At 42.3% G+C, this 21,868-nt stretch overlaps 1 protein-coding gene and 1 pseudogene across 15 annotated transcripts in view; one reads left to right on the forward strand and one right to left on the reverse strand.

Moving 5' to 3' along the window:
- ZNF41 (zinc finger protein 41) overlaps window positions 1-21,868 on the reverse strand; it is a 333,150-nt gene that overhangs the window by 21,114 nt on the left and 290,168 nt on the right. For 4 of the 15 annotated variants that reach the window (XM_055269292.2, XM_063634402.1, XM_055269290.2 and 1 more), the window contains exon 2: window positions 3,132-3,482. The exons of 2 other annotated variants lie outside the window; for them this stretch is intronic. In XM_055269292.2, coding sequence (XP_055125267.1) covers window positions 3,132-3,203 — 72 coding nt within the window. In that variant the 5' untranslated portion in view covers window positions 3,204-3,482. Of the gene's footprint in view, window positions 1-3,045; window positions 3,483-21,868 lie in introns of those variants that run through there. 9 more of the 15 variants (XM_055269294.2, XM_055269291.2, XM_055269289.2 and 6 more) reach the window with 4 other exon arrangements.
- On the forward strand, window positions 15,121-15,292 carry LOC129476586 (uncharacterized; annotated as a pseudogene).

Below are 21,868 nucleotides of genomic sequence, written 5' to 3' on the forward strand. Positions count from 1 at the left end.
CTATACTCTGGACCCCTTGGCTATTCTTCATCTCTAGTAAGTGCACCATGGTCCCTGTTCTTTATTCCCTTGTGGCTCCTCCCAGCCCTCTTTACCTTACTGATCCCTCTGCTTCTTCTCCATCTTCAGCCACTGTTTCTTGGTACAACTGGCTGCTCCTCAAACCCTGGGGATATTTTTATTGGTTCCTACGTATCTCTGCCTATACCCTGCTCCCTGATGTTAATGAAAAAACCAAGAACCTAACAAATAAATAAGTCAATAAATAATATTCCCCCCAGGGTCTCGGTCATTTCCATCTCTTGAGGTGGGTCAGAGATCTGTGGTTGGGAAAGAAGAGATAAATGGAGAAATGTGCCTTGCAGAGCCCAGAATCATTCATCTAGAAATCCCCACTATTGGCTGGGCAAGAGGCCATGTGCAGGAGTGGGGAGGACCACATTGTCATGGCCCTAACCTGTGGGTCCGTGACTGACATGATTGAGCAGAGCTTAGACAAGGTGGAAGTGTACTACCATCAAGCATTGATTCACTTGCTATTTAATGCCCCTATATCTTTGACTCAAAAACATAATTTCAATGACTTGGAAGAAAGATGTATTTATTTATTTACTTATTTATTTATTTTGAGACGGAGTCTCGTTCTGTCACCCAGGCTGGAGCACAGTGGTGTGATCTCGGCTCACTGTAGCCTCAACCTCCTGGGCTCAAATGATTCTCCGACCTCAGCCTCCCAAGTAGCTGCGACTACAGGTGCACACCACCACACCTGGCTAATTTTTGTATTTTTGTTGAGACAGGGTCTTACTATGTTGCCCAGGCTGGTCTCAAACTCCTGAGCTCAAGCGATCCGCCCGCCTTGGCCTCCCAAAGTGCTGGGATTACAGGCATGAGCCACGATGCCCAGCTGGCAGAAAGATTTAAATGTAGGAATTTTATCATAGCAGTTTTAATCACAATAGAAAACCTGAAATACCCTAAATGCACATTATTAGTGGACTGGTTGTGGGGAGATGGGGAGACATTGGTCAAAGTATACAAAGTTTTTGTTAGAGGGAATAAGTTTTTGAGCTCTATTGCAGTTTGGTGGCTACAGTTAATAATGATGTAATGTTACTTCAAATTGCAAAGACAGCAGATTTTAAATGTTCACATCACCAAAGAAATAAGTCTTTGAGGTAATGGATATGTTAATTAGGTTGATTTAAATATTCTACAATGTCTACAAATATCAAAACATCACATTGTACCCCATAAATATACATAATTATTATTTGTCAATTAAAAATAAAATATGCAGGGCATGGTGGTGACTCACGCCTGTAATTCCAGCACTTGGGGAGGCCAAGGCAGGAAGATCACTTGACCCCAGGAGTTTGATACCAGCTGGGTGTGGTCCCATGTGCCTGTAGTTCCAGCTACTTGGGAGGCTAAGGTGGGAGGATCGCCTGAGCCCAGGAGGTTGAGGCTGCAGTAAGCTGAGATGGCGCCACTGCACTCCAGCCTGGGCAACAGAGGGAGACTGCCTCAGAGAAAAAACATTAAAATAAATAAATAAAATTAAAAAAATAGTGAACTGGCTAAATTATGGACATCATAAGTGTATGAAGAAAAATACTTGCTGCTTAGCAAATTATGTTAAACTGCCCAGTTAAAAATGAGGTAACCAAAGAGTATGATTCTGTTTTAAAACTTTAGCTATATATGTGTATGTGTATAGTATGCATGCACACTCTGGCCCCACACGTATACTCACACACACGCACATACAAAGGAAAAAAACAACTGAAAGGAAATACAGCTAAATGTTAACACTGGTTAACTTTGGATAATGTTGGAATGACAAGTAATTTTTTAGTTTCTTCTATTTGCTAACCTATACTTTCTAGTATTTTATTATGAAGTTATAAAATGACCAAAAAAATAATATTTAAAAGTTTAATATTATCCTAATGACTGCATGACCCTGAGTCCCTGAGATAATGAACCCTTCCAGAGCCAACAGCATCCACAGGTAGGTCTGAAAGGAGGGAGCTGTCGGGCAGGGTCTGGCTTGCTCGTGGTCCCCCTCGGCTTACAGAATCTCAATGGGAACTCTGATCTGAAAGGGAGCTCTGAGCGGGAAACCTGATCTCAGCTGTGGTGTGGTGAGGGTGGAAGACACAGTCAGGAGACCTGGCTCCAGTCTAGTGTTGTCACTGCCAACCTGAGAGGCCTGGGTGAGTCATGTGTCTTCTCAGGCATTTTATTCATCTTTTTTTTTTTTTTTTTGAGTCTCACTCAGGCTGGAATGCAGTGGCATGATCTCAGCTCACTGCAACCTCCACCTCCCAAGTTCAAGCGATTCTCCTGCCTCAGCCTCCCAAGTAGCTGGGATTACAGGCATGCGCCACCACGCTCAGCTAACTTTTTGTATTTTTAGTAGAGACGGGGGTTCGCCATGTTGGTCAGGCTGGTCTTGAACTCCTGACCGCAAGCAATCCACCCGCCTCGGCCTCCCAAAGGTGCTGGGATTACAGGCATGAGCCACCGTGCCCGGCCATTTTATTCATCTTTGAAAGAAGGGACAGCCAGAAGGGCCCCAGAGACTGTGGTGGCCCTACTACCCTACCAGTCTCTAAGTTCCAAAGAAAAAGGATTTTTCTCTACCTAAATCAGGATAGAGGAGAAATCACCAGATCCCCAGAGACCTGGGGGAAGGGGGCACTGCTGGGGATCAGCTGACATCTGTAAAGAGCCGATGGAGAGGGAAGGGTTGGTGCTGGGGTGGGGGATGGAGTCTCCCTGGCTATGGATAGTGGCTGCTTCTACCTGGACCTCACCCTCATTTGTCCTGCAGGGAGCTGTCTCCACTCCCTAGGCTGTAGGGCCCACCTTCCACATCCTCCCTGTCCTCTAGTGTAATCAGCCACGTTACACTGTCCACTGAAACACACAGGGCTCTGGATGTGGCCGCATCAGCCAAGTGGTGCTCACTCTCAGCGGGAGGACCCTGATCTGCCTCCAGGGTGGCAGGTCCGGAATCTGCCACTTCCTCTGACTCACCTGCTTCTGCCCTGAGGCCCTGGGGACGGGTCAGGGTATCTCCTCACTGAATGAATTCTTGCCTCTGGGGTCCTCTCCCTCCTCACCTCACATGAGCTGCCACGTCCCTCTGCAGCCAGGGCCGGGGACCATAGGGGAGAGTCCCCATTAGCTGCCATGTTCACGCTGGGCCTCAGCCCTCAGGCTCTCCTGCTGACAACCCCACTCTTCCCCAAGCTGGAAGCTGAGCTGGCATCTGTGGACTCAACCGGAGCTGATGGGGCGAGGCAAGCAGTGGTCAGAAGGAAGATCCTGCAGTTTCCACTAAGAAGCCTGGCCCCTGGACTCTGCAGAGGCTCCAAGAAACCCTGGAAAGACAGTGTCCACATGGTCATCACTCCACGTTCACGCACAAATGTTTTCTGGTGGTGCCCAGGGGCCGCTCACTGTGCTGGATGCTGCGGAAGAGAAAAGTTCGGTAAAACCCACACCAAGTATTAAAGCAAAACATGGGGAAAATTCACAAGATCTGGTGTAAAATGAATGAGGGTTTATATTTAAGCTCTTCTATGTTCTAGCTAGAATTTGGGGAAGTCACTTTATGTGAAGTTTCATCTTATAACAGGATGAAAATACCTATCTCATAGGGTTGTTAGAATTAAATGAAATGATGCTTCTACGCACACCTACTTGGTACCTGGAACATGCTCAACTCATATTAAATAGTGCTATTATTACAAGGTGCAAGGCATGTTTTATTAGGTACCTCATTTAATTTTCACACTCATCCTGTGGACTAGGCATTACTATTTTTACCAATCCCATTTACCATCAGACAGAGCTGTTCAGAAATATTAAGAAATTTGCCCGAGGATCACTCAGATGAGGGGGAAGGACAAGGATTCAAACCCAGGTATGCCTGGCTCCAAAGCATACTTTCTTAACTACTGAGCCATTTGGTACTCTATCTATACATGGCGGAATCACAATAAACACTGTGGTTCCTGCTAGCTTCAAAGTGCTCTGGCTGAGGGGTGACCATGCCACTTGAGTATAAACTGAGCTTCTGTGTAATTCAGTGTACATTCTATGCAAAGGATAGAGCCCATCCTCTTCTGTCAAAGATGAAAACTCATACTTATCCCTTCCCATCAGGCCCTGAAAACCTGCAGGTCTGCACAGGCTCCCAAATCCCTATAGCCCACACTGTTGACAAAAAACTGTGTCCCAAATGGTGTCATCAACTGGTTTCCACAGGCTCCTCAAATTATCACCAACCCAGGCAGCACACCATCAATAGGATCAATGACTCCCATAAAACCCTCAGTAGTAGAAGTTCTAGTCCATGACAAAGCAACTCACACAGTACTATAATAACCAATGTCCATAGGTCCCAATCCAGGCCCCCCAAAACTGACTTGTAATCCCTGTGAATCCCAGACTTGCAATCATTCACCACCTTAGCACCCCAATCAATAAACTCTCATGGACTGAATCGATGACCTCAGATACTGACATTTCCAACACTTCCAGGCAGAACCAACACGTCATTTACAAGGAAAAGGGATCACAGTGGCACTAGATTTATTTGCAACAACAGAAGCCATGTTAGAAGAAAACTCTACAAATTATTGAGACAGAAAGACTGAGATCCAAGAATTCTAAACCTGCCCTAGCTAGATACCATTCTTTTGTCAGAGCAAAAGAAAGACAATTTTAGACATAAAAGCATTTTAGCATTTTATGCCAATATTCCAATCTCAGGAGAACACTCAAGGGAATAGTCTAAACAATGGTAAATGGAATAGAAACAGAAACCTCAAAACAGGAAAGCAGTTTTGAGAAAGGATTCTTGCAATTGATATATAACTATATCTGGATAAAGAAAAACAATGTAACTGGGCATTTGTAGTAAATAAGGCTGTTACTATTAACTATGTGGAAATTTAAAAATTCCCTGGCCGGGTGCCGTGGCTCACACCTGTAATTCCAGCACTTTGGGAGGCCAAGGTGAGTGGATCACGAAGTCAGGAGATCAAGACCATTCTGGCTAACACTGTGAAACACTAAAAATATAAAAAATTAGCTGGGCGTGGTGGCACGCACCTGTAGTCCCAGCTACTCGGGAGGCTGAGGTAGGAGAATCGCTTGAACCCGGGAGGCGGAGGTTGCAGTGAGCCGAGATCGCACCACTGCACTTCAGCCTGGGTGACAGAGACAGACTGTCTCAAAAAAAACACAAACACTGTGGTTTTGATTTGCATTTCTCTGATGGCCAGTGATGATGAGCATTTTTTCATGTGTTTTTTGGCTGCATAAATGTCTTCTTTTGAGAAGTGTCTGTTCATGTCCTTTGCCCACTTTTTGATGGGGTTGTTTGTTTTTTTCTTGTAAATTTGTTTGAGTTCATTGTAGATTCTGGATATTAGCCCTTTGTCAGATGAGTAGGTTGTGAAAATTTTCTCCCATTTTGTAGGTTGCCTGTTCACTCTGATGGTAGTTTCTTTTGCTGTGCAGAAGCTCTTTAGTTTAATTAGATCCCATTTGTCAATTTTGGCTTTTGTTGCCATTGCTTTTGGTGTTTTAGACATGAAGTCCTTGCCTATGCCTATGTCCTGAATGGTATTGTCTAGGTTTTCTTCTAGGGTTTTTATGGTTTTAGGTCTAACATGTAAGTCTTTAATCCATCTTGAATTAATTTTTGTATAAGGTGTAAGGAAGGGATCCAGTTTCAGCTTTCTACATATGGCTAGCCAGTTTTCCCAGCACCATTTATTAAATAGGGAATCCTTTCCCTATTGCTTGTTTTTGTCAGGTTTGTCAAAGATCAGATGGTTGTAGATAAGTGGCATTATTTCTGAGGGCTCTTTTCTGTTCCATTGATCTATATCTCTGTTTTGGTACCAGTACCATGCTGTTTTGGTTACTGTAGCCTTGTAGTATAGTTTGAAGTCAGGTAGCGTGATGCCTCCAGCTTTGTTCTTTTGGCTTAGGATTGACTTGGTGATGCGGGCTCTTTTTTGGTTCCATATGAACTTTAAAGTAGTTTTTTCCAATTCTGTGAAGAAAGTCATTGGTAGCTTGATGGGGATAGCATTGAATCTATAAATTACCTTGGGCAGTATGGCCATTTTCATGATATTGATTCTTCCAACCCATGAGCATGGAATGTTCTTCCATTTGTTTGTATCCTCTTTTATTTCATTGAGCAGTGGTTTGTAGTTCTCCTTGAAGAGGTCCTTCACGTCCCTTGTAAGTTGGATTCCTAAGTATTTTATTCTCTTTGAAGGAATTGTGAATGGGAGTTCACTCATGATTTGGCTCTCTGTCTGTTACCGGTGTATAAGAATGCTTGTGATTTTTGCACATTGATTTTGTATCCTGGGACTTTGCTGAAGTTGCTTATCAGAGAAATGCAAATCAAAACCACAATGAGATACCATCTCACACCAGTTAGAATGGCAATCATTAAAAAGTCAGGAAACAACAGGTGCTGGAGAGGATGTGGAGAAATAGGAACACTTTTACATTGTTGGTGGGACTGTAAACTAGTTCAACCATTGTGGAAGTCAGTGTGGCAATTCCTCAGGGATCTAGAACTAGAAATACCATTTGACCCAGCCATCCCATTACTGGGTATATACCCAAAGGATTATAAATCATGCTGCTCTAAAGACGCATGCACATGTACGTTTATTGCGGCACTATTCACAATAGCAAAGACTTGGAACCAACCCAAATGTCCAACAACGATAGTCTGGATTAAGAAAATGTGGCACATATACACCATGGAATACTATGCAGCCATAAAAAATGATCAGTTCATGTCCTCTGTAGGGACATGGATGAAACTGGAAACCATCATTCTCAGCAAACTATCTCAAGGACAAAAAACCAAACACCACATGTTCTCACTCATAGGTGGGAACTGAACAATGAGAACACATGGACATAGGAAGGGGAACATCACACACACTCCGGGGACTGTTGTGGGGTGGGGGGAGGGGGGAGGGATAGCATTTGGAGATACACCTAATGCTAAATGACGAGTTAATGGGTGCAGCACACCAACATGGCGCATGTATACATACGTAACAAACCTGCACATTGTGCACATGTACCCTAAAACTTAAAGTATAATAATAATAAAAAAAACACAAACAAACAAATTCCCTGGGAAAATTTACTGAGTGAAATGAGGAGAAGGCAAATTACAAATTTCCATGGGCAGATATTGGTACCATATTATTTGGATTTAGTAATATAGAAAATATATACAATCATATTTGTAAGGAAGGTAAAGGCAACTACTAGCAGAAATTGATTAAAAAATAATCAAAATTCCAAACAATCAAAATTCAAAAGTAATAAAAACCTAAAAGGAGATTAAGAGAAACATGACTGAGGACGGGTGCAGTGGCTCACACCTGTAATCCCAGCACATTGGGAGGTCGAGACAGGTGAATCACGAGGTCAGGAGTTCAAGACCATCCTGGCCAACATGGCGAAACCCCATCTCTACTAAAATTACAAAAATTAGCTGCGTGTGGTGGTGTGTGCCTGTAATCCCAGCTACTCAGCAGGTTGAGGCAGGGGAATTGCTTGAACCCGGGAGGCGGAGGTTGCAGTGAGCTGAGATTGTGCCACTGCACTCCAGCCTGGGTGACAGAGCGAAACTCTGTCTCAAAAAAAAAAAAAAAAAAAGAGAAACACGACTGGCCGGGCGCAGTGGCTCACACTTGTAATCCCAGCACTTTGGGAGGCTGAGGCAGGCAGATCACCTGAGGTCAGGAGTTTGACACCAGCCTGGTCAACATGGTGAAACTCTATCTCTACTAAAAATACAAAAATTAGCCGGGTGTGGTGGCAGGCGCCTGTAATCCCAGCTACTCGGGAGGCTAAGGCATGAGAATTGCTTGAACCCAGGAGGCGGAGGTTGCAGTGAGCCGAGATCGTGCCACTGCACTCCAGCCTGGGGGGACAGAGTGAGACTCTGTTTCAAAAAAAAAAAAAAAGCAAACAAAAAATAATAGGAGAAAAAAAGGAAAAAAAATAATAGGAGGCATAAAATCAAGTATGTTATAATGCAAAGAAATTGAAATGAGTTGAATTCTGCTATAAAAGACAAAGATTATGGGACTGGGCTAAAAAACAAAATATAGTTGCAACATGTCTAAAACAAAATGATGAAGATGTGAAATGAAGCATTTGACAGAAACACACCATATCGTTGATCATTCTTTCCTTTATGGTTGGCTTGTTAGGAAACCTTCACCTACCTCAGGGTCATGTGAAAGTTTTATCATTTTAGCTTTCACATGTAGGTCCACAGTGCATCTGGGAAGGATTTTAGCGTGTGGTATGTGTTAGAGTCAAGATTCATTTCTTTCATATGGAAGCAAGACGATCCAGCACCATTTATTGAAAAGCCTACCCATGGCCGGGCACAGTGGCTCATGTCTGTAATCTCAACACTTTGGGAGGCTGAGGTGGGCGGATCACCTGAGCTCAGGAGTTCAAGGTCAGCCTGGCCAATATGGTAAAACCCTATCTCTACTGAAAATACAAAAATTAGCCAGGCATGGTGGCAGACACCTGTAATTGCAGCTACTCGGGAGGCTGAGGCAGAAGAATCGCTTGAACCCAGGAGGCGGGGGTTACAGTGAGCCGAGATCTCACCACTGCACTCCAGCCTGGGGGGATAGAGTGAGACTCTGTCTCCAAAAAAGAAAAAAAAGAAAAGACTATCCTTTCTCCACTGCTCTGTAGTGTCCCCTTGTGATCATATATGTGGGAGCCACTCCTGAACTCTGTATTTCCATTGGTTTATTTGTCTATTCTTGGACCAGTGTTATAGTCTTAATTAATGTGCTTTATATTAAGTCCTGATAAAGGATACCTAAATTGGACTACATTAAAATTAAGGACTTCTGTTCATCAGAGGATAAAATTAAAAATGTAAAGGCAAATCCTACAGTGGCAGAAGGTAATCGTAATACCTATATTTGACAAATGATTAATATCTCAAATATATCAAGAATGTCTAGAAATCACTAAGAGCCACAGAAAAAGGGCAAAAGGAACAGGCATTTCACAAAGAAAATATCCAAACAGCAAATAAGTTTATAAAAAGATGCTCGACTTCACCAGTTGGCAAGGAAATAGAAGTTAAACTACAATAAGATAATCCTCCACATAATCCTCCATATCTACAATAAGATAATCCCACCAGAAATTGCCAAAATGAAAAAGATGGGAAATAAGAGTGGTCAAGGATGTGGAGCAGCTAAAACTCATAGATTGCTTGTTAGGATCATAAACTAGTACATACACTTTGAAAAACTGTTTGGTAGTATCTATTAATGGTGAATACATGCAACATCCTATGACCCTGCTATTTGACTCCAGTTCTCTCTCACTCAAGAGAAATGCAAATATATGTTTACTAAAAGAGATGATAATGTTCATGGTAGCTTTATTCAAAACTAAAAATTATGTAAATGCCCATCAACATCAGAATGGATAGACAAGTTGTGTTATATTTATAGAAGGAAACACTACACAGCAATGAGAAAGAATAAATTGCTATACTCAACACGCATGAGTCTCATCCCATGAACACTCTGTTAAACTAAAGAAGCCAGACTCAAAAGAGCAATGAAGCAATGCCATATGATTATGTTTATATACATTTCAAAGAAAACATGGCTTCTTTTTTTTTTTTGAGACAGAGTCTTGCTCTGTCTCCAGCCTGGCATGCAGTGGTGAGATCTCGGCTCACTGCAACCTCCACCTCCAGGGTTCAAGCGATTCTCCTGCCTCAGCCTCCCGAGTAGCTGGGACTATAGGCTTGCGCCACCATGCCCAGCTAATGTTTGTATTTTTAGTAGAGATGGGGTTTCACCATGTTGGGCAGGATGGTCTCAATCTCTCGACCTCATGATCTGCCTGCCTCAGCCTCCAAAGAAAGAAACATGGCTTCTTTAAAACTTTTTTGTTTTTTGAGACAGCGTCTTGCTCTGTCGCCCAGGCTGGAGTGCAGTGGCACGATCTTGGCTCACTGCAACATCTGCCTCCCGAGTTCAAGCAATTCTCCTGCCTCAGCCTCCTGAGTAGCTGGGATTACAGGCGTCCACCACCACGCCCGGCTAATTTTTACATTTTTAGTAGACATGGGGTTTCACCATATTTGTCAGGCCGGTCTCGAACTCCTGACCTTGTGATCCATCCACCTCGGCCCCCCAAAGTGCTGGGAATACAGGCATAAGCCACTGCGCCTGGCCTACAAAAAAAATCTTTTTTTAGAGACAGGGTCCTGCTCTGTCACCCAGCCAGGAGTGCAGTGGCATGATCATAACTCACCGCAGCCTCAAACTCCTGAGCTCAAGTAATCGTCCTGCCTCAGCCTCCTAAGTCGCTGGGACTACAGGTGCATGCCACCACACCCAGCTAAAAAACATGACTTCTTGAGAGCTAGAAACATGTCTTCATCTAGGTGGTGGCTATGCAGGTTTGTCTGGTCTGTTAAAAAATCATCAAGCTAAATATGTACAATGTGTGTACTTTTCTGTATTATGTTATATTTCAATGAGGATTTAAAACTATACAATTTACTAGGCAAATACCAAGAAAATGAAAGGAGGTCTGAAAATACAATTATCGTGGGGGAAATTAAGGTCCAAAGCATTCAACAGATTAACAAAAAAGGGGAAAATCTTTTAATAATAAAAGAAACAAAGAAGTACTAACTGGCATAAACCTTCAGGATCATTCAAGGCATACAAACAAAACCAGCACAAATGCATTAAACCACATGAAATCTTAAAAATCATAATTGTTTTTGTATTATATTTAACAAGTGTTGCTATTAAGGTTATGCCAGTTTTTAAAAGGAACTCAGGAAATTTATTTTTATGTGTTAAAATGGCATAGCTATTATCTTCTTTAAAGTTCAGCTATAAACACATTTAGAACTGGTGCCTTTTAAAAATGGTACATTTTAACTATTTTCCTTTCTTCGAATTTTGGTCTTTACCAAATGTTGGAGAGGATGCAGATAAACTAGATCTCTAACATATTGCCAGCAGGAATGCAAAGTGGTACAGCCACTCTGGAAAATAGTTTGGCAGCTTCTTTAAAAACTAAAATACTTATGACTTGATCCAGCAATTGCACTTCTGTGCATTCATCCCAGAGAAAGGAAATCTTATGTGTATACAAAAACCTGTACAAGATTGTTCATTACAGCTTGATATGTAATAGCCTCAGACTGGAAACAAGCAAAATGGCCCTCAATAGGTGAATGACTAAACAAACTGTAGTAAATCTATAATATGGAATACTATTCAGCAACAAAAAGAAATGAATTATCGTTCTAGCAACAGTTTGGATGGTTTTCAAGGACATTATGCTGAGTGAAAAAACCAACATCAAAAGATCACACACATTGGGCCAGGCGCAGTGGCTCACGCCTGTAATCCCAGCACTTTGGGAGGCCAAGGTGTGCGGATCACCTGAGATCAGGAGTTTGAGACCAGCCTGGCCAACATGGTGAAACCCCATCTCTACTAAAAATACAAAAATTAGCTGGGCATGGTGGCAGGCACCTGTAATCCCAGCTACTCAGGACGCTGAGGCAGGAGAATCACTTGAACCCAGGAGGAGGTTGCAGTGAGCCAAGATTGTGCCACTGCACTCCAGCCTGGGTGACAGAGTGAAACTCCATCTCAAAAAAAAAAAAAAAAAATCACAGACTGTATGGTTCCATTTATATAACATTCTCAAAATGGCAAAACTAGAGAAATGAGAAGCAGATGGTTGGTTGCCAGGGGTTAGGGATGGTGGTGGGAGTAAAGACTATAAAAGGTCTGGGCACAGTGGTTTGTGCCTGTAACCCCAGCACTTTGGGAGGCCAAAGTGGGCGGATCGCTTGAGGCCAGGAGTTTGAGACCAGCCTGGGCAACATGATGAGACCCCCATCTCTACAAAAAATTTAGAAAGTAGCCAGGCATGGTGGCATGCTCCTGTAGTCTCAGCTACTCAGGAGGCCAAGGTGGGAGGATCACTTGAACCCAAGAGTTCGAGGCTGCAGTGAGTGATGATGGCCCTACTGTACTTCAGCCTGAGCAACACAGTGAGAACCTGTCTAAAAAAAAAAAAAAAAGACTAGGCCGGGCGCGGTGGCTCACGCCTGTAATCCCAGCACTTTGGGAGGCCGAGGCGGACGGATCACGAGGTCAGGAGATTGAGACCACCCTGGCTAACACGGTGAAACCCCGTCTCTACTAAAAATACAAAAATTTAGCCGGGTGTGGTGGTGGCAGGTACCTGTAGTCCCAGCTACTCGGGAGGCTGAGGCAGGAGAATGGCGTGAACCCAGGAGGTGGAGCTTGTAGTGAGCCGAGATCGCGCCACTGCACTCCAGCCTGGGCGACAGAGAGAGACTCCGTCTCAAAAAAAAAAAAAAAAAAGAAGACTATAAAGGAGTAGTAGTTCTGTATCTTGATTGTGGTGGCTGTTACATGAATCTATGCACATGACAAAACGACATAGAACTATGCACACACTAGGCCGGGTGCAGTGACTCACACCTGTAATCCCAGCACTTTGGGAGGCCAAAGCAGGTGGATCATGAGGTCAGGAGTTCGAGACCAGCCTGGCCAACACGGTGAAACCCCATCTCTACTAAAAATACACAAATTAGCTGGGTGTGGTGGCGCGTGCTTGTAATTCCAGCTATTTGGGAGGCCGAGGCAGGAGAACTGCTTGAACCCGGGAGGCAGAGGTTGCAGTGAGCGGAGGTTGCAGCGAGCAGAGATTGTGCCATTGCACTCCAGCCTGGGTAACAGAGCAAGACTCTGTCTCAAAAAAACAAACAAACAAACAAACAAACAAAAAACCCCACAAAAAACAAAGAAGAACTATGCACACACCTTGTACCAATGTCAAATTCTACATTTTTATATTGTATTGTGATTTTATAAGATGTAATCATTGGAGAAAACTGGGTGAGCGTATACAGGGCTCTGTGCTATGTTTGCAACTTCCTATGAATTTATAATTATTTCAAAATAAAAAGTTTAAGAAAAATCATAATTATGCCAGGAGATTTTATTGTATCTCTTCTATGATATAATGGATCAAGTAAACAAACAAACAAACAGAAAACAAGTAAAGTAGATTTGAGAAATATAATCAACAAGCTAGGCTTAAGACACATAACTTAACTTTACCCAATGAATATACTCTCTTCTCTTAGACCCATGGCACAGTTTACAAAAATTTTTAAAAATTATGTAATTTGGACTCAAAGAAAAAATCTTGATACATTTAAAAATTAGAGTTTTGGCAGGCTACATTGACTATAATCCTGTAAAGTCATAAATAGATAATAAAGAGATAAACTACCAAATCCAGATTTCAATTAAGAAATATTCTCTAAACATATACGGATTGAAGATGGCATTTGATAACAAAATTTTAGACTTCATAACAAATTTGGAGACATAGCTAAAGCTATATTTAAAGAATATTTTATCTTTGGCTAGAGTTGCAGAGGAAAAAAGAATATTTTGGCCTAATTATTATTAATGTTTAAAAATAAAAGCTAAAGGTAAATGAACTAGCTGTTCAATCCAAGAAATTAAAAAATAAAAAAAAAGGCCAGGTGCAGTAGCTCACGCCTGTAATCCCAGCACTTTGGGAGGCCGAGGTGGATGGATCACCTGAGTTCAGGAATTCCAGACCAGCCTGGCCAACATGGTGAAACTCTGTCTCTACTAAAAATACAAAAATTAGCCAGGCATGGTGGCACACACCTGTAATCTCAGCTACTCGGGTGGCTAAGGTAGAAGAATCGCTTGAAATTGTGAGGCAGAGGTTGAGGTGAGCTGAGATCGCACCACTGCATTCCAGCCTGGGCAACAGAGTGAGACTCCATCTCAAAAAACAAACAAACAAACAAACAAACAGACAACAACAACAAAAATTAGCTGGATTGCTTGAGCCCAGGAGGTGCAGGTTGCAGTGAGCCGAAATCGCACCACTGCACTCTAGCCTGGATGACAGAGGGAGACCTTGTCTCAAAAAAAGGAAAAGAAAAGTCAGGGCGCAGTAGCTCACGCCTGTAATCTCAGCACTTTGGGAGGCCAAGGCGGGCAGATCACGAGGTCAGAAGTTCGAGACCAGTCTGGCCAACATAGTGAAACCCCGTCTCTACTAAAAATACAAAAAATTAGCTGAGTGTGGTGGTGTGCACCTGTAATCCCAGCTACTTGGGAGGCTGAAAAATAAAAGAAATTAAAAGAAGATAACACAATATTCATGAGAACCCTGATCAAGGTAAAAGAGAAAGGAAAAAAAATATATATATATATGTATATATACATCCACACACATGAGTGAAAAAAGAAGCTATTGCCACAGGTATGGAAATGATCAAGGTAAATTAATGAAGCATTATGCACAGATGCACAAAAACATAACATCCCTAGCCAACATACACTACCAAAATTAATCCCCCCCACCAGAAATCTGTAGAGCAATAATCAGAGAAAATAAAATAGTTAAAATTTGGCATTTTAAAAAAGGCATCAGTTCTAAATGTGTATATAGTTGAACTTAAGAGAATGTCTATGCTATTTTAACAGATAAAAAATGGAAATCTCGGCCGGGCGCGGTGGCTCACGCCTGTAATCCCAGCACTCTGGGAGGCCGAGGCGGGTGGATCACGAGGTCAGGAGATCGAGACCATCCTGGCTAACACGGTGAAACCCCGTCTCTACTAAAAATACAAAACATTAGCCGGGCGTGGTGGCGGGCGCCTGTAGTCCCAGCTACTCGGGAGGCTGAGGCAGGAGAATGGCGTGAACCCGGGAGGCGGAGCTTGCAGTGAGCCGAGATTGCGCCACTGCACGCCAGCCTGGGCGACAGAGCGAGACTCCGTCTCAAAAAAAAAAAAAAATGGAAATCTCCTGATTTCCTTTTAATAACTGGCATAACCTTAATACCAACACTTGTTAAATATACTAAAAACAAGAAAACTGTAAGCAAATTTTTTATAGTTGCAAAAATTCTAAATAAAATATTACTAACTCAGGCCTCCTGGTGCTTACCATAGGCTGTGTTCTTACACTGACTGTATAGAAAAAGAATTGGGCCTGCCTTCTCTGTTCTTATACTGACTGTATAGAAAGAGAAGAGCTCCTACCCTATATACACCTCTGCCCAGGCCCTAGTCCTGGTCTGAATTGTGAATGGGGGGACATGGAGTTGAGGAAAAAGAAAAAAATACATTACTAACTCAAATCCGACCATGACTCATAAGAAAAATTGCCCTTGACCAACAGAATTATCCCAGGAAGGCAAGGATGGATCCACATTATATATCAATATCATTCATTACAACAACCAATTTAGGAAAATAACACCATTAGGCCATTACATCAAAAAGGCGTCTGACATAATTCAAGAGCTATTCCTAAGAAAAATACAAATCAAGATAGGAACATGAAAACTATAAGGACACCATCAGGAAAGTGAAAAGACACAGAGGCTGGGCACGGTGGCTCACATCTGTAATCTCAGTACTTTGGGAGGTCGAGGCAGGCGGATCACTTGAGGCCAGGAGTTCCAGACCAGCCTGGCTGAAATGGTGAAACCATGTCTCTACTAAAAATACAAAAATTAGCTGCGTGTGGTGATGCACACCTGTAATCCCAGCTACTTGGGAGGCTGAGGCATGAGAATTGCTTGAACCCGGGAGGCAGAGGTTGCAGTGGGCTGAGATGGCACCACTGCGCTCCAGCCTAGGCAACAGAGTGAGACTCTGTCTCAGAAAAAAAACAAAACAACAACAACAACAACAAAAAACACCCACAGAATGAGAGGAAATACATGCAAATCACATATGTGACAAGGGACTTCTATCGAGATTATCTAAAGAGCTCTTACAACTTGATAATACAAAGACAATTCAATTTAAAAATAGGCCAAGGATTTGAATAGCTATTTCTTCAAAGAAGATATACAGATGGGCAATAAGTACAGGAAAAGATGCTCAACATCAGTGGCCACTAGAGAAATGGAAATCAAAACCACAAGATAGCACTTCATACCTACTAGGAAGGCTAGAATTAAAAAGACAATAAGCATTAGCAAGGATGTGATAAACTGGAACCCTCATACATTGCTGCTGGGATATAAAGTGATGCAGCCGTTTTGGAAAATGGTTTGGCAATTCTTCAAAATGTTAAACATAGAAGGCTGGGCGCAGTGGCTCATGCCTGTAATCCTAGCACTTTGGGAGGCTGAGGCGGGTGGATCGCTTGAGGTCAGGAGTTCGAGACCAGCCTGGCCAACATGGTGAAACCCTGTCTCTACTAAAAGTACAAAAATTAGCTGGGCATGGTGGTGGGTGCCTGTAATCCTAGCTACTTGGGAGCCTGAGGCAGAAGAATCGCTTGAACCTGGGAGGTGGAGCTTGCAGTAAGCGGAGTTAGCACCACTGCACTCCAGCCTGGGTGACAGAGTGAGACTCTGTCTCAAAAAAAAAACAAACAAAAAAAAAACAAAAAACGTTAAACATATGGGTATGCCATGTGATCCAGTGAAGGAGTTAAAAATATACCACTCTGGCTGGGTGTGGTGGCTCAAGCCTGTAATCCCAGCATTTTGGAAGGCCGAGGCGGGTGGATCACCTGAGGTCAGGAGTTCAAGACCAGCCTGACCAACATAGAGAAACCCCATCTCTACTAAAAATACAAAATTAGCCAGGCGTGGTGGTGCATGCCTATAATCCCAGCTACTCGGGAGGCTGAGGCAGGAGAATCGCTTGAATCCAGGAGGCGGAGGTTGTGGTGAGCCAAGATTGCACCATTGCACTCCAGCCTGGGCAATAAGAACGAAACTCCATCTAAAAAAAAAAAAAATACACACACACACATACACACCACTCTGGAATACTGGCTATTTTGATTTACAGGCGCTTGAAAAGCAGCAGGTGCAGGAAGATCATACTGACCTTCCCTCTGTTTCTTAAAAGTGGGAGATGAAATTCCCACGTGAAAGATGCCCTCCCTCTACTAGAAGGAATGCCACATTCTTTTTTTGTTTTTGTTTTTGTTTTTGATACAAAGTCTTGCTCTGTCGCCCAGGCTGGAGTGCAGTGGCGCAATCTCAGCTCACTGCAGCCTCTACTTCCCGGGTTCAAGTGATTCTCCTGCCTCACTACAGGCGCGTGCCACCACGCCCAGCTAATTTTTGTATTTTTAGTAGAGATGGGGTTTCACCATGTTGGCCAGGCTGGTCTCGATCTCCTGACCTCATGATCTGCACGCCTCGGCCTCCCAAAGTGTTGGGATTACAGGCGTGAGCCACCGCACCTGGCCTTTTTTTGGAGACTGAGTCTCGCTCTGTCACCCAGGCTGGAGTGCAGTGGCACGATCTCTGCTCACTGCAACCTCTGCCTCCCGGGCTCAAGCGATTCTCCTGCCTCAGCCTCCCAAGTAGCTGGGATTACTGGCGCCCGCCGCCACGCCCAGCTAGTTTTTGTATTTTTAATAGAGATGGTGTTTCACCATGTTGGCCAGGCTGGTCTCAAACTCCTGACCTCAGGTGATCCACCCACCTCGGTCTCCCAAGTGCTGGGATTACAGGCTGGAACCACCGTGCCCAGGTGGAATGCCACATTCTTACTATCAAGGCCAGGAAATTGAGAGCAAGAGAATTGTGTACAGATCTTATGAAAAATAACTTTTTTTCTTGGAGAAATAAGCCAAAAAAATTTTTTAAAACTCTTATGTTTTAAGCCTCCCCACATAACTGAGTTGCTTTTTCACAACTTAAGTATTCTTTGTCCAATCCAGTATATAAGTGATTGACTCTAACTACTACTTTGGGTCTTCATTTCTTTATGAAGGCTCCTGTGCCACATAAAACTTATATTAAATAAATCTGTACACTTTTCTCTGTTGATCTGTCTTATGTCAATTTAACTTTCAGGCCCAGACAAAAAGAAATCCTAAAAGGGAAGAGGTAAATTTCTACCTCACTCCTTATACCAGTCATTCCACTCCTGGGTATCCACCCAAGAGAAATGAAAACATATGTCCATACAAAAACTTGTACGCAAATGCTCATAGCAGCATTATTCATAATAGCTAAAAAGTGGAAACAACCCAAATGTCCATCGACTGATGAATGGATAAACAAAATGTGGTATATCCATACAATGAAATATCATTCAGGAATAAAAAGACATGAAGTACTTCTAAAATAAACTGATAGAAACAGATAGTAGAATGGTGGTTGCCAGGGGCTGAGAGGAGGGGGTGATAAGAAGTTGCTATTCAATGGGTATAAAATTTCAGGTATACAAGAGGGAAGTTCTAGAGATTGCCTGTACATTGCACCTATAGTTAACAGTACTGTATTGTGCACTTAAAAATTTAAGAGAATACGCCACATGCGGTGGCTCACACCTGTAATCCCAGCACTTTGGGAAGCTGAGGCAGGTAGATTACCTGAGGTCAGGAGTTCGAGACCAGCCTGACCAATATGTTGAAATCCTGTCTCTACTAAAAATACAAAAAATCAGCCAGGTGTGGTGGCACGCACCTATAGTCCCAGCTACGCAGGAGGCTGAGGCAGGAGAATTGCTTGAACCTGGGAGGTGGAGGTTGCAGTGAGCCGAGATCATGCCACTGCACTCCAGCCTGGGTGACAGAGTGAGACTCTGTCTCAAAAAAACGAAACAAAACAAACAAACAAAAAAACAAAATTTAAGAGGGTAGCTTTCATGTTAAGTGTTCATACCACAACAAACAAAATAATAAAAGGAATAAGGTCCTAATACATACTATAACATGGATGAGCTTTGAAAACATTAGGCTAAGTTAAAGAAAACAATCATGGCCGGACACAGTGGATCATGCCTGTAGTCCCAGTACTTTGGGAGGCCGAGGTGGGCGGATCACCTGAGGTCAGGAGTTCAAGACCAGCCTGGCCAATGTCTCTACTAAAAATACAAAAGCTAGCCAGGCGTGGTGGCAGGCGCCTGTAATCCCAGCTACTTGGGAGGCTGAGGCAGGAAGAATTGCTTGAACCCGGGAGGTGGCAGCTGCAGTGAACTGAGATCCGGCCACTGCACTCCAGCCTGGGCGACAGAGTGAGACTCTGTCTAAAATAAATAAATAAGACAATCATAAAAGACCACATGTTTTATGATTCCATTTATATACAATGTCTAGAATAGACCAATCTATAGAGACAGGAAGTAAATTAGTGGTTGCCTGTGGCTAAGGGTGAGGGTTGGGAATGAGGAATGATTGCTAATGGGTACGATGTTTCCTTTTGAGATGATAAAATACTCTAAAATTAGATTGTGATGATGGTTGCACAATTCGGTGAATATGCTAAGAACTGCTGAACTGTAAGCTTTAAATGGGTGAATTTTATGGTAGATGAATGATACAATAAAGCTGTTAGAAAAAAAAATCATAGCTAGTAAGTGCCAAGCAGGGTTGCAAAGTCAATATCTGGCAAGGGGTAGGTATTCAATAAATGTTTATTGAATAGATTAATGAATAAACACCTTTCACATTCAAATAAAAAATGCCCAAGTTATTTTCATTAACATTAGCAACAAGATAGCAATACCCTCTATTAAATGTCACTCAACATTGTTCTGAAAGCTCTAACTAGTGCAACAGAAGATGAGGTGATCAGAATAAATATTTGAAAGGAAGAGACAGTATCATTTTTAATTGGATGGAATATGATAGCTAGGAAAAGTAAGAGACTGTAAAAAGCAACTAGATTCATACAAGAATTTGATAATTGGATTGAATACGAAATAAAATTATAAAAATAGATTTTCCCTATGAAAATAGAAAAAAATATGCTATTCACAGTGATGATAAAAACAAAGGTAAAATATCTAAGAATGAACTGTTCAAAAAAAAAGGTGCTGAACCCATAAGAAAACTATCAAATATTATAGTTTTAATGGTTATTTTTGAAACTAGATAAAATAGTTTTATTTACATGGAAGAATAAGGCCGGGCACGGTGGCTCATGCCTGTAATCCCAGCACTCTGGGAGGCCGAGGCAGGCAGATCACGAGGTCAGGAGTTTGAGACCAGTCTGGCCAATATGGTGAAACCTCGTCTCTACTAAAAATACAAAAATTAGCTGGGCAGGGTGGCACGCACCTATAGTCTCAGCTACTAGGGAGGCCGAGGCAGGAGAATTGCTTGAACCCGGGAGGTGGAGGTCGCAGTGAGCCAAGATTGCGCCACTGCACTCCAGCCTAGGCGACAGCAGAGCAAGACTCCATCTCAGAAAAAAAAAAAAAAGAAGAAGAAACGCACAAGAAAATTAATTAAAGCAACCAAAAAGAAAGCAAGGGGGACTAGTTCTACATGATATTAAAACTATTTCTAAAGTTAATATGATTTTTTACAAAAGAGTAGATACATATATCAGAAGAACTAAACAGAGTTCAGAAATAAAACAATACACATTTGGGAACTTATGTGACAAAAATGACATTTAATTGAATTAGAAAAGGGTATTCATTTAACGACTGGTGCTGGCAAATTAGCTATCCAAATGGAATATACGAACTGATTCCATCTCATACCATACACCAAAATAAATTCCAGTTAGATTAAAATTTAACTTTAAAAAATTGAAACAATAAATATATTAAAAGTAAATTTAAGGCGTATTTGTTTGAACATGAAATGAGGAAGTCACTAGGCAAGACAAGACACTCAGAACCTGTAAAGGAAAAAGGCAGATATATCTTAACAGATGATTTTTTAAAAATCAAATGTGAAGACATCTTTCAGAAGTCAAAATATAGAGATAGAGGAAATATAGTTACAATACAGGTTAATATTCACAAATTAGTAAGAAAGACAAACCATCTAAAGGAAAAAAAGGGCAAAGGATATGAAAAAGTTTAAATATATATTTCAATGGCCAATAAGAATGAAATAATGTTCAGCCACTAGTTGTCAGGAAAATGCACATCAAGGCAAACTAGATACCCTTGTGTTTGGCCCTCAGAATGGGGTAAATTAAAAAAAAAAATCCAGTGTGGAACAGGATTTTGGTAGAAGTCTTTTTATATGTTGCTGGTGGGAGTTCCAATTTTACAAAAGTTTTGGAAAGTAGTTTGGTGGTATGTATTGAACTTAAAAGCATCATTCCTGCACGTAATGATCACTTAGGTGACAGCCTCTAACCACAATTTAGAAATCAATAACAAAAATGTCAACGTTTTGAGAAATCAAAATCTCAAATCTAAATAACCCAGTGGTAAGAGTGAACACTGCAACTGCAATTAGAAAACATTAGAAGGAAACTATAGTGGAGATGCTACATATCAAAACTTGTCGGTCGGATGCTCATGCCTGTAGTTCCAGCACTTTGGGAGGATGAGGTGGGAGGACTACTTGAGGATTGCTTGAGGCCAAGGAGTTCAAGACCAGCCTGGGCAACATAGCAAGACCCCAATCTCTACAAATTTTAAAAATTAGCTGGGCAAGCCTGCCTGTAGTCCCAGCAACTTGGGAGGCCGAGGTGGGAGGGTCACTTGAGCCCAGGAGGTTGAGGCTGCAATGAGCCATGATGGCTCCACTGCACTCCAGCCTAGGCAACAGAGAGAGATTCTTGTATCTTAAAAAAAAATCAGCCTGGGCAACATAGTGAGACCCCGTGTCTACACAAAATAAAAAATTAGTGGGTGTGGCAGCACATGCCTATAGTTCCAGGTACTTGGGAGGCTAAGTTGGGAGGATCGACTGAGCACAGGAGGTTGAGGATGCAGTGAGCCATG

Source organism: Symphalangus syndactylus, chromosome X (assembly GCF_028878055.3).
Source record: "Symphalangus syndactylus isolate Jambi chromosome X, NHGRI_mSymSyn1-v2.1_pri, whole genome shotgun sequence".
NCBI classification, from domain to species: Eukaryota; Metazoa; Chordata; class Mammalia; order Primates; family Hylobatidae; genus Symphalangus; species Symphalangus syndactylus.